This window comes from Oncorhynchus nerka, linkage group LG9b (assembly GCF_034236695.1).
Source record: "Oncorhynchus nerka isolate Pitt River linkage group LG9b, Oner_Uvic_2.0, whole genome shotgun sequence".
NCBI classification, from domain to species: domain Eukaryota; kingdom Metazoa; phylum Chordata; class Actinopteri; order Salmoniformes; family Salmonidae; genus Oncorhynchus; species Oncorhynchus nerka.
Genome location: NC_088424.1, coordinates 14,926,817 through 14,939,248, shown reverse-complemented (window position 1 = coordinate 14,939,248; position 12,432 = coordinate 14,926,817). Strand labels below are relative to the sequence as shown.

General features: G+C 42.1%; 2 protein-coding genes across 2 annotated transcripts; one reads left to right on the top strand and one right to left on the bottom strand.

Moving 5' to 3' along the window:
* Positions 1-303: 303 nt before the first annotated feature.
* Positions 304-6,347, bottom strand: LOC115114333 (integral membrane protein 2C-like). Its single transcript, XM_029642479.2, has 6 exons — positions 6,136-6,347; positions 3,922-4,056; positions 3,452-3,640; positions 3,010-3,120; positions 2,688-2,841; positions 304-1,717 (listed from the first exon to the last, which is right to left on the bottom strand). Exons 1-6 carry the CDS (start codon positions 6,226-6,228, stop codon positions 1,626-1,628), a joined length of 774 nt encoding a protein of 257 aa, XP_029498339.1. The 5' UTR covers positions 6,229-6,347; the 3' UTR covers positions 304-1,625.
* Positions 6,348-7,794: 1,447 nt separating this feature from the next.
* Positions 7,795-9,866, top strand: LOC115113924 (transcription cofactor HES-6-like). The gene is made up of 4 exons (XM_029641863.2): positions 7,795-8,178; positions 8,278-8,364; positions 8,485-8,566; positions 8,902-9,866. The coding sequence occupies exons 1-4, from the start codon at positions 8,101-8,103 to the stop codon at positions 9,363-9,365; spliced, it is 711 nt and encodes a 236-aa protein (XP_029497723.1). The 5' UTR covers positions 7,795-8,100; the 3' UTR covers positions 9,366-9,866.
* Positions 9,867-12,432: the final 2,566 nt, after the last annotated feature.

The following is a 12,432-nucleotide window of genomic DNA, read 5'->3' as shown; positions in this document are numbered from 1 at the left end:
GATATGTAGATATAAGCAGTGTAGTTCTAGATATAATGTAGATATATGTAGATATAAGCAGTGTAGTTCTAGATATAATGTAGATATATGTAGATATAAGCAGTGTAGTTCTAGATATAATGTAGATATATGTAGATAAAAGCAGTGTAGTTCTAGATATATGCAGTGTAGTTCTAGATATAATGTAGATATATGTAGATATAAGCAGTGTAGTTATAGATATAATGTAGATATATGTAGATATAAGCAGTGTAGTTCTAGATATAAGCAGTGTAGTTCTAGATATAATGTAGATATAAGCAGTGTAGTTTAATTGTTTATTCATTAGGTACTGTGGTAGGATAAGCAAGTCAAATGACTGTACAGCATGGCGAGTCAGAAGAGAAGGGGACAGATCATGAAAATATACAACATACGGTAGGTCCCTTTAAAACAGCAACAGAATTCCTTCATATCATCCAGTATAGTAAAAAAAATATTAAGAGAGCAAGACAGGCAAGCAATGAAGATCAGGATAGCAGGTATGGAACCTGGCTACAAGGATTCAACTGCAGACAAGAGGCTGAACCCACTAGACAGAAGGAAGAGGACAACCACGTCCCAATGCTCCACCCTTCTCCTGAAGTGTTCACTTGCACACAGAATCAGGAAGTAGCCAAAGACACGCAGAAAGAAAGAGTTGAATTCTAAAACCTGTCCCACCGTAGGTACATTTATAAAGCTAGATCCATCCCCAAATATGCCTAAGTAACACTCTCACAACTCCACATAGCGTTACTGACTATATATTTGGTTCCGTTGGCCCATTGAAAGCACTGCTACTTCAGTCTAAGCCATGTGAGAGCCAGACAGAGTCAATGAGTGGAAGATACCACGAAGAGGGACAAACAATAGAGAAATGATCAGTCAATCACAAAACAAGTTTAGATAAAAAAATCTATGCATATACAGTATATATTGCTTATAGGATAATACATATACACAATTCATGATTTACATAACAGGCGAAAAAACAGTAAAATATACGAGGTATGTTTCGGGCATTTCTGGACAACAAGAAATCATCATGGGTTCACTTTGGTTGAACCGAGAGACCAATAAAAACACGTCTGTCTGCACAGCGCATGAAGCAGCATTATGCCCAATTGTCTTCACTGTTACGCACACTGCACAGGGTTACAAAGAGAAGAAAAGTCAAATACAGAAAGGATAAACATGCCAACTCAATCTGAATAGATTGAAGTAAAAACCCCAGACAACTCATCTGATTACGCTGGCGTCGACCTCAAATTAAGACATATCAAATCCCAAAGAAACATCTGTGCAACATGACATTAAAACCCAAGGAACGAAAAAGCTAAGGATTCACTGCATTACCGGCATTATCAAACTATACAGACCATTGGAATACAAAAAATAAATAAAACCAACACCAGAGCAGTAAACAACCCTTCAAATCGGGACAAAATAAGGAATAAAATAAAATATTAAAACCAATAACTATTTGGACAAACAAAATATTTTTAAAGTGCAATATAACGCCTAAGGGAGGTGCGAGGTATGGTTTAAGAGTTGGCTTGGTGGTGTAGGGAGGCGCCATCTTGCCATCTTCTCCCTCGGAAAAGTTAGACCCTGTCACAGATCACCGTCTCGACAACAAAGGTGTTCTCAAAGTGACGGATGCTGTGGCAGTTCCTCGCCTCGCGCTTGTCGATGCCTGGAGAGAGGGATGGAGAAGAAGAGAAGATAGGTAAAGCTTACATCCAGCGTTATGTGTCATGTTCAATTATGTTCTACCTATAACAAACATTTGATATGATATGCTTTGGGATATCTATTGTGCTATTGCTGTGCTGGGTTACAGAGGTACTGGCCACTCCCCATTTGTGTTCATATATCCACATATTAGGCGCCTAATAACCATTATGATGCAGTTTATGAACAGGCATCCTCATAACATTAGATAGCTATAGCCCACTGCCTACCTCACTCACTGTTACCATGACTACCGGTACCAGCCTCATCTTGGATCAATGGAGTCGCCTATCAGTCCATATGTGTTCAGTGTCAAGGAAGCATGTTACATCAATGCTCTGGTTCTATAACTGGCCAATCACAGAGCCACATGGAGTGAATTCCTACTGTGCAGCACTTGCTTCCCCACGCACGCTGCCTGATGGTGTGTTGGAGAAATGACTCACAAACACACACGCTATGTCTCTGACATGATAATCATACAAGGCTGTGTGTGTGGAAGTTTGCCAAACAACTCATATTGTGGGAGGCTAACGCCTGGCGGAGCCCACACACATACACGTATGTGCATGCTCTCACACACACACACTCCCTGTCTGAGCCCACACAGGAAGCTCCAATATCGACATGGCCATCTCCATTTCCTCTGCGATGATGGGTTTCACATGAAGGCTTCTTGACGGTCAGTGTTCCTCCCACCACACAGTCAGTCAACTCACAGATTCTCTGTTGACTCAGTGACTACTGTGAAAGCACACACTCTTCTGTTCTCCTCTCCTCTGTACAGGAGAGGAAGAGTCTAGCTGATAGCATAGCACTTACATGCATCTCACGTTGACAAGGACATCCGTGTGGGTGTGAGTGTGAAATTGTAGGCGGGTGTGTGAAATAGAGGGAAAAATAATATGTGTGTGTGTGTGTGTAGTACTTACGTCGGCGTGCGTCGCGTCGGCGTTTGAGGCGGTAGGTGTCTTTGCCGTAGCAGAGCCGGTGGATGAAGGGTCCCAGCTGTCTCATGTTCCTCACCCTCCCAGTCACCACCATCTCCTCCTGGATGATGTAGGTCTGGGGCAGATACGTCCCCCTCTGTTGGAGAGGGAGACAAACACACTTTATATCACAGGGCGTACACAGATTAAGTCAGATATGACCGCAGTGTTCTACTGCAGGATACATACGCAAACAAACACCCAAGCAAAATGTCTTTCTGAAGGATACACACACACCTCTGACAGACATAACACAACAGCATACCTTGACATTGACCAGCAGCTCCCACAGGTTCCGTGGTGGCATGACCAGGGTGGTGTTGAGCTCAATCACGTAACACTTGTCCAGGGCAATGTCATGGTACGCAGTCAGACCCTGGAATTAGAAATGACAGCAACATTTGTATCATCAATTCCGAGGTATTGAATAACTTTTTACCTTTGCAGAAAGGTATTTGCTAACCACGTCTTGCAGCAGAGTTGGAGGAAGGAAGTGTCAGCACTCCAGTCCAGTCTGACACTTCCTAACAGAAAAGGTCTCATAAAACCTTCATTGCCTTGTAGACACATTCTTCAGAATCATATGCTCATATATATACCAATTGGCAATGGGTGAGTCTTCTGGTACAAAATGGCTACCTTGTATCATACTCCACATTGGCTGTGTGTATTGACATAGGGATGACTGAGGTTCCCTTGGCTCTTACCCTGTGGAAGTCGTGGATGATGTCTGCTGGGTCGCTCCCTCCAAAATGGGGTACGGGCACGCTGATCTGCTCGTAGTTGTCGTCCAGGTAGATGCCCACGTTCTCCTCCAGCTCCTGTCTGCCGTGCATGGGGGCGTGCACAGAGTCCTCATACAGAACCCTGCAGTGGAACAGACTGTCCTCGGGAATCTAGAACACACAGGGAGAACAGATCAGAATAGGGTTAGGATAGTTAGGGGGATATCTATCTGTGGTATATCTATATCATTGGTTTCAATCAGAACCAATCTGTCTGTATGATTGAATATGTGAGGTATGATGTAGCAGGTAGTAGTAGCTACTACTGGTAGTTGTACAGTAGTATAGGTTAGCAAGGTGTGTGAGGTAGTATGTAAAAGTAATAATATTTGACCTGTAGTATGAAAAATAAGTGACTAGTGGTAGTTGTGTAGTATAATTGTATTATATACCTGTGGTATGAAGTAATAGCGATAGACATATATGGAGGCCAGCACCAGTCCTGACATGAACACCACCAGGCCAAAGGTGGAACAAAGCAGTCCGTTCAGATGAGACTTCTTGGGCCTCAGAGGAAGAACCAGCTCCTGGTGGAAGAAACAATGCACAGGTCAGTCCTACAGGCCAATGTTAGATAAGAGTGATAAGAATTATCGGCAGGATGCTTCCACTCTGAAACTGCCGTTTCCGTTTCACTCAAGTAGCTAAGCAGTGATCTTCACCAAAGAAGAAAAGCAGGACTGTGAAATCTTCAAGTTCATCTGAGCAGAAATAATCAGTCATATAATATCTTAAGAGTGAACTCCTTACACAGCGACACTTTCCTGTGCTACACCCTACCAAGCCGTATCTTGCTCGCTTAGTCTGTGATGAGATGACTCTGTCCTTGCCAAGTGGTTAGTCAGAGAGGAATTCTCCAAGACGTACTGTAGGCTGAAGATGGCTCCTCATCCCAACAGCCCACCCACAGTCTATCAGCCCTACCGTCAGTCTGTTCGCTATTAGCGATACGCTAGTCGCTAGCTAGAGACGGTACCCACACACGGTTGCTAGGGACTACGGAGGATCAAACGGGATGAGACGGATTGTGTTGTGTGTGCCGAGTGACGGCGAAGGAGGCTGGCACGGTTGTCTGGGAGCTCTATTCATAGACCTCTACTTCCAAGTGCCTTATTTATAGCTGTGACAGCTGTTACATCACCACCTCCGGTAGGAGGGAGATCAGAGCGATTGCGTGGAAGAGGAATCTCAAGCCGGAGATGGTATTCATAGGCTTTATACAGATTTGGTATATACACGAATCCTATGACGCCTTTGCAAGAATCCCCTGTCTCCCACCCAATGTAGGCTATTTCTAAATCTGATGGAGGGTAGAGTTATCTAGCTCATAGGCCTACAGTTGCTCAGAGTTTGACAGTCCAACTGCAAAACTCACAATGCATTTATTCTGCCACCTGTAGAAATAAAATTCAATGTTTGCCACAAATGGCAGGAAAACACTATACTATCCAGGTGTTCTCTAACGACACAGACCTACAACTGTGGTGTCAACGCTAACAGAAACAACAGTGTGTGAACACTAAGAGTCAACACTTGGCAAAGGCTTTTTTTATGCAAATCCAGTATGGCCACCCTTTTAGCAGCTCTCTGAGAGTTATGTAACCAAATGCATATGTCTTATGACCCTCTACAGTGTGACTTCGTTTCTTTCCTCATCTCCTTTCCTTCATCTGGCTTGAATGAACAGAACATATGAAAGCCACCCGAAGTAAACCTATATTGTACCTACCATATTGCACCTGTGAAGTATTATCAGACTGCATAGATTAGGGTGATCATGACACAAGGAAAACAAATCACATTACACTATGTAAATAAATGTACTGCGTCCTCATTTACATTTAAAAAAATAAATAATACAACAACCCCACTGCGCAGGTGGCCCTCACGCGCTACCTTCTGGATTGGCCGGGGAAACCACTTCGGTGACGTAACCATAGCGCAGCAATAACGTCCCCATTTGTATGCACAATTTGCATGGTAATTATTGATGTGATATAACTTCACAATATCAACCTATAAAAGTTTTGTCTTGAAAGCTTTCGATAAACATAACTATTATTCGACTTAAATTGTATAGGAGAGCTTACGATTCGTGGCTACATCTGTGGTGTATTCATTACGGCAACTGTTTAACGGAAGCAAACAGCAAAACGAGAGTTTCTATTGGACTAATTAAGGTAAGTCCCGACCCATTTCGTTCAATTTAAGAAACGTTTTGCAACAAAATCAGCGGAATGAATACACCCCTGCAGTGTGTCGTGGTCGTACCCCCCCCGCTAGCCTAAGAAGGTGACGTAATGTCAACATCCTCCGGCTGTGCTGTCTAGCTTGTATCGGTTTTAAAATGTTACTTTGGATCCGTGTTTCCAACGCTTTCACTGCAACAGTGTATCATTGCTGGTAACAATAGTACAAATAATACTAACAATAAATGATGTCGTGGTACTATATGCAAATTGACCTACTGCTGCTTTTATGTTCTGTTTTGGAAAAATAGCCTTGATATAATCTAATTATTGCATCTTGGTCAGAAAAAAAAAATCCCTCTTTCTCCACAACGGTATGTCAAAACACGGAACATAGAAAAGAGATGCTGAACTCACGTGTTCATGGGGCATGAGAATCTCGGCTTTGTCTCCATCGAGCTCCTTATCTGCTTTCTGCGCCGAGACCGACTGGAAAGTAATCTTCACCATCTTCACTTTGTCTATCTTTTTCAATACACTGACTTCCTCATTCGATGCTGGTTGATTATATAGTTGCACTGTTCTCTCGCCCCCGTCCTATCAAGATCCTTTCTGACCTCAGATAAACGTAGCTGTGACGAACAACAGCATGTGGGACTCGAAAAAAATCATACCCTTATCACTTTTCAAAATAATTGTCGACATCCATATGAGGTTGATTCAAATGTTGCTTTTATTAGCCTGTTGTTTATGTTATTGTGTTTTATAATAATTGAGTTTGTATAGATATTGCTGTATTTATAACAGTTTGCACCTAAATGGACGTTTTTCATGAATTAGATTCAGAATATGGTGTTTATTTGCAAGATTCGTTAGGGGACCTTTATTTTGAAGGTTTGCACCAGATATGGGTATACCTTCCTCATCTTATTTTTAGCGCTTTTTCTCTTCTGATTTGCCCGAATAAACTCTGATCATCCGGAAGTCTATAATGATACGCCTATACAGGAATGATACTGAAATTATCTCTTTAATGACGTGAAATTTGATATGTGAGAGAACGCTATGTGAATGTTAACCACACATGTATAATCACTACGGAGTCTGAGTTTACACAGTGGGAAATTTAATTTGTGTTTAATTTAGCGGTTTAATTATTCTAAAGGCCATACTATAATGCATACGCATTAATAAACTATTCATATGAGATAACAACCCCTATAGCAATGTATTAGCTGTCTGTCTGTCAGATCGTAGCAATAGAGCGCAAATGGAGAAACATATTCAATTAATTTCACAACTCTCAATAAAGATAAGCATTGGAGCCCATGTGCCAAAGGTTGAGTTGGCCTACAATAATATATATAAACATTTTGATTTTGTCATTTTAGCAGATGTTCTGTCTGGACGTACAGTACAATCGAACCCACAACACCGGCATTCCAAGTGCCACGCTCCACCAACTAAGCCACATGGTGTTGAGAATACTTTCTTTAGCCTATTAAGGGTGGACGATATGTGACACATTTTCCGATTCAAATTTGGCCTAATGTCCCATTCTGTTAATTGTCTTGAATTGGGTTGAAATTGGCCTCAACTTTGGACATGACATGTATTAAGTGCAATGGCCCACAACTAAACTTGAAATACACGTAAAGGTGACTAATTACGCAATGTGAGAATTGTCTGTTAATGTTGAACGATTCAATAGGCTAATGGTGTTTGCTAATGGTTTTTCAATTTTCTTAAGTGTTTGTTTGAGTCAGAAGGTACAATGATGAGTACAAAATCAAACATTTACAGGGCACATTCAAAATGATCCTTTAGGAATATTGTTTACTTATTGTTTTATATTTCATAATTCCATAAATATCGGTTTTATGTGTTAAGTTATGATTAATTGTCTCTTTGCGATTTCTTGTTATAATTTAATTTCCATTTATCTTTCAAAGCATATTGGTCTCTGGAGCAGACTAGAATTGTGGGTTATAAAATAAAAACTTATTTCGGGCTGGGACAGAAGCCAAAGAATATCCCTCTTGTGGTCTAGCCAAATCCTCTCCCTCTGCAGACAATTTCTATGGTGCACAGAGGACAAAAGGCTTGATCAGCGATTGGCTGATTCGCAAGTGCGCTGAACAATCTCTTGCTCGCGCAGTCAGCCCCTCTATTCACATTTAAATGAGGCGTTATAAATACCTACTACTACTGGCACTATCGTTGCGCTTGAGGCTGCATAACAAATCTAGTACCCGTCTGCGCAAAAGTACAGCTCGGCTTTGTTTGCAGCAGGGACCGGCGGCCATCTGTCCCATTTACGGAGTGTAACGGTCGTGTGGATTTACCAAACCTCGGGCAGTGTCTGGGTTAAACATCAACAACATGGCCCCCACTCACAATATCAAAAAAGAACTGAGTAGAGACGAAGATGAATACTATGGCATTAAAGTGGACAGAAAGGTAGGCCAAAGTGACGATAATTGTCGTGTATTGAGTGGTCTTTGTTTTGACTAAATGTAGCCTAATTTATTACTGTGGCGGTGATTTTTATTTTTCTAGATCAGAAAGCCGTTGGTTGAGAAAAAGAGACGGGCTCGCATCAATGAAAGTTTGCAGGAACTCAGAGTTCTTCTCGCAGACACAGATGTATGTTTTTGCACATCTTATGTCACTTTATATCACATGCCCCCTCTCTCTGTGTGGCCTATTGTCGTTGCATTGTAAACCAGTTATTGACATTGTAGCCTATCAATATGCCATTCACAGTTACAATCAAAGATGGAGAATGCCGAAGTGCTGGAAATGACTGTAAAACGAGTGGAGAGTATCCTTCAAAACCAAGGACAAGGTAAACTATAGGATTATGCACTTATGCACATTGGACATTTTCACCCAACTGGTAGAATGTTGTTTGTGTAAGGCCTATCTATGTTCAGTGTGTCTCATTTGTGTATCTCTCTAGCTCTGTTTATACCTGCCTCTAACATGCGTCCTTGATCCTGATCTGGATCTGATCTTGTCTGTTTACACTTATAAGATTTGATCACAATCAGATCACAATGCGTCTTTTAATCGTCAACACCTGTCTAAAAATGTGGGAAACATCAGAATGTGGACAGGATCAGGACCAATAATGAATGTTAGAGCTAGGTATAAACGGGGCTTCTGTTTGTGCTTTGTCAGAGGTAGACCCAGTGAACCAGGAGGCGAGTGAAAGGTTCGCTGCTGGCTACATCCAGTGCATGCATGAGGTGCACACCTTCGTGTCCAGCTGCCCGGGAATCGACGCGACTCTCGCGGCGGAGCTCTTGAACCACCTCCTGGAATGTATGCCTCTGAACGACGAGGACAGACTCCAGGTGATGCTCCAGGATATTATGGCGGACTGCTCCACTAATGGCAGCAGCACTTGGCCCAGTTCTGAGGGCATTTACGCAGCACTGGTCTCCCCTGGAGGAAGGAGCATCCCCAGCGAAAGCTCCTCAACCCTCTCCCCAGCGCCCTCCACCACCTCCAGCGATGACGTGTGCTCGGATCTGGACGAGACTGACTCTGAGCAGAGCCACATCTCTGTGGACGCTGAAAACCAGGATGTTCTGAACATGCCCAGAGTGGCCTATTCCAAGTCCATGTGGAGACCTTGGTAGAGCCAAATCACTGTAGACCTACAACTGTCAGTTACTAGAGGAATAGCCTAAAAAAGTTATTGTATATTGTGTTTTATTCTGTATACTTGAAGATACAATTCCTTGTAATCTTGTTAGACTGTTGGATGACAGACGTAGGAATAGCATGAGAAGTGGGACATTATCACTACAATGACTATACTTGGTAATGCAAAGTCTGGTTGCAAGTAGGCTAGAGGTGGCATCATTTTAAAAAGCAATTTTTGTGTCTTTTAGCCAGAATTCTAGGTTGTACAGATGTAAATATGTATTTGTTGATAGTATGGCTGTATAGAAAGTACCATGTCCTAGTACACCACACTCAGTAATGCCGTGTTGTGTGTAAATTATTTTATTTTTTATTTGTGTAGGTTTAATCAAATAAATATTTTATGTTATCTGTAACATTGTAATAACAAATGTTTTTCAGACAAATTGTCGTACACTGACGTAGTTAATTTCATTAAATTGATTTTCTCTTCATATTGGACTCAGTTTATCCTATTTACTCAGCTGTGAACATTTTCACATGAAGTAATGCACAATCTGTCTGTTGTTTCAGAGAAGTATATATTAGGGGGCTCCTGGGTGGCGCAGTGGTCTAAGGCACTGCATCTCAGTGCTAGAGGTGTCACCCTGTTTCAATTCCAGGCTGTATAATTGGGAGTCCTGTAGGGCGGTGCACAATTGGCCCAGCGTTGTTAGGGTTTGGCCGGGGTAAGCCATCATTGTAAATAAGAATTTGTTCTTAACTTACTTGCCTAGTTAAATAAAATACATATTGCTGTAGTACACTTCAAAAAACAGGGACCAGAAATGGTTAAATGCTTTCCTGCTAAACTAGCATCAAACAGTCATTCCACAGTAATCACATCTCAGCAATACACTGTGCCGTTTGTGTGTGTGAAGGTAGGCTTTGAAGTTTAATATAGGACTACTTTAGCACAGCTGGACCAGTGGGCCTTTATCAGGTGAGAATGTCTGGGTTTGGCCTTCTTGTCTTGCCTGGCTAACCAAACTCCTTGCTCTGGTCAAACGCTAAGCCATGCCCATGGACGCTAGTTTCTTCTCCTCAATGAGTCTAGATCTGAGTTCCTCCCCAATGATTTCAACACCCTTAGCGGAGTTGCCAACAACCAGATGTATCCGGTTTTTAGGGATACAGCTAATTCAACCTAGTTAAAACGCTCAGGCGTTTTAGAACTCGGCTAGGCATTTTCATTTTCGCCTGCCATGTTAGGTTAGAGTTCTAGAACCCACACATTCAAACCATTCTGATTGGTCCCAGAAACCGATGGGTTGGGCCAAGCCAGAACAGTGGGTAAAGCAGAGTTTTTAAATTCTCTAATTGGTTAGAAATGATTACATCGCTGATGACTTTGTTTTGTACAACACACCTAATTTTGACATCACAAACGACTTCTGGTGGCAGTGTAGACTGAAGTATGTAGGGAACATAGAGCCGTGGAAGAATTCATTTTGAGTTGTCAGGCAACTTCTTCTCAACAATGCAGTGTGAGATCTGGCACCTGGTTCATTTGATGGCCTTCATTTGTATTCTGACAGCGTTAAATTCCTCCTTGAAATTTAACAAGCAGTAATACTACTAGCTACTTAGCAATTTCATGAAGTTGGCTTTAGATACCCCGGATAGGATCCCAATCACCCAACCTCATAACTAGCTACCAAGAAGGCATTTCAGGCTATCAATCAAGTTAGTGTAGCCAGCTTGACTAACTATCTTAGCTGGCATGCCTGTGGGCAAGGTTGCTAGACTTTAGAAAAACAAGCAATAACTAAATGTACTGAATCTTCTTTTGCCCAGATGTTAGCAGAGATGCAGAGATTATTTTGTTTATTTAAAAAAGAACCACAAGTCAGGGGGATACAGACAGCTCAAGAGTTATGCTTAGAGTTAAGCATAATGATTATGGCTCTAGATTGCAGGAAAAGCTATTTGAACATGTTTTTCAATTCTGAGACTTACAGATCACAGCATAGCCCCCTCTGGCCACCCTCACATATGTTGTGCCTTCTCATATTTTTGGGCTGCATGATCTCAGACATTTGTATTATTTCATTTAACTAGGCAAGTCATTTAAGAACATATTCATATTTACAATGATGGCCTACCTTGGCAAACCCTCCCCTAAACCTGGACCAATTGTGCTCCGCCACTCGGGAGCCATTGAACATGTGCTTAGTGCCGAACAGGTAGATGGACACCAAAATAATATTTCTCTCTGCTCACAGCTTTTCTTCTACCCCTTTCAGACAAAACTGGCACTCTTTTAAGAAGTAAACCGTTTTAACATGAAAGATGTCGCAGCAGCACACCACATCAAAGGCACCTAAAATCAATATCAAAGCCCCTCTCCTCGGTTCAGTGGCCGGCCTGTAAAGTGACATCTTGGATGTTGCTCTGATGTCCTCAAGTGTCACTTCTGACACATCGATATTTACTTATCGCTGCCCCATACACAACGCAGCGTGCGTGTTGGTTTGTGACAACTCAACAAATAGGCCTACTCTGTAACATAGTCAAGCCAAGGTGGCTCAATAACGATTGGATAAATTGTCTTTTAATTCTGTACCTGAAATCCACATTATTAGGGGACATTCACAGACTGTTTTCAGTTTGTGATGGAGCCGACTCCGGATTAGCGGAACCCCAGAGGTGGCGTCACAGCAGGAGGGGAGTTGTCCAGTTTCACACCTGATCCTCAAATTGGGAGAGGTGCGAACTACGAGGGATGTGAATTACGGTGGTCGCTTTGATCCACGCTGCTAATAGCCGTGGGAGAATCTTCCCCACCGTCTGCCTTCCTGTCCAGTTTCCACTGATAATCTAGCCATGCTGTGGGTTTTTATTTGCAAGCATGAGGATTTTATGTGACCCTCTCCTCTTGCATTTTTAGGAAAATATTACGTGTTCTTTCTATACTGCAGGGGGAAATGGAAATACTAAAATAGCCTACAGTGGTTGATAGGCCTATTTTGAAATGACACACATTCGAACGTGCAGGCCTAGGCTACTGAAGTGAGCATA

Bases quoted from the DNA above. Each gene is read 5' to 3' on its own strand.
- LOC115114333 (XM_029642479.2), bottom strand. From the start codon at position 6,228: ATGGTGAAGATTACTTTCCAGTCGGTCTCGGCGCAGAAAGCAGATAAG. The intron at 4,057-6,135 runs GTGAGTTCAGCA...TTCTTCCACCAG, and splicing joins TTCTCATGCCCCATGAACAC to GAGCTGGTTCTTCCTCTGAG. The intron at 3,121-3,451 runs GTAAGAGCCAAG...TTCTAATTCCAG, and splicing joins TCATCCACGACTTCCACAGG to GGTCTGACTGCGTACCATGA.
- LOC115113924 (XM_029641863.2), top strand. From the start codon at position 8,101: ATGGCCCCCACTCACAATATCAAAAAAGAACTGAGTAGAGACGAAGAT. The intron at 8,179-8,277 runs GTAGGCCAAAGT...TTATTTTTCTAG, and splicing joins GCATTAAAGTGGACAGAAAG to ATCAGAAAGCCGTTGGTTGA. The intron at 8,365-8,484 runs GTATGTTTTTGC...TGCCATTCACAG, and splicing joins TTCTTCTCGCAGACACAGAT to TTACAATCAAAGATGGAGAA.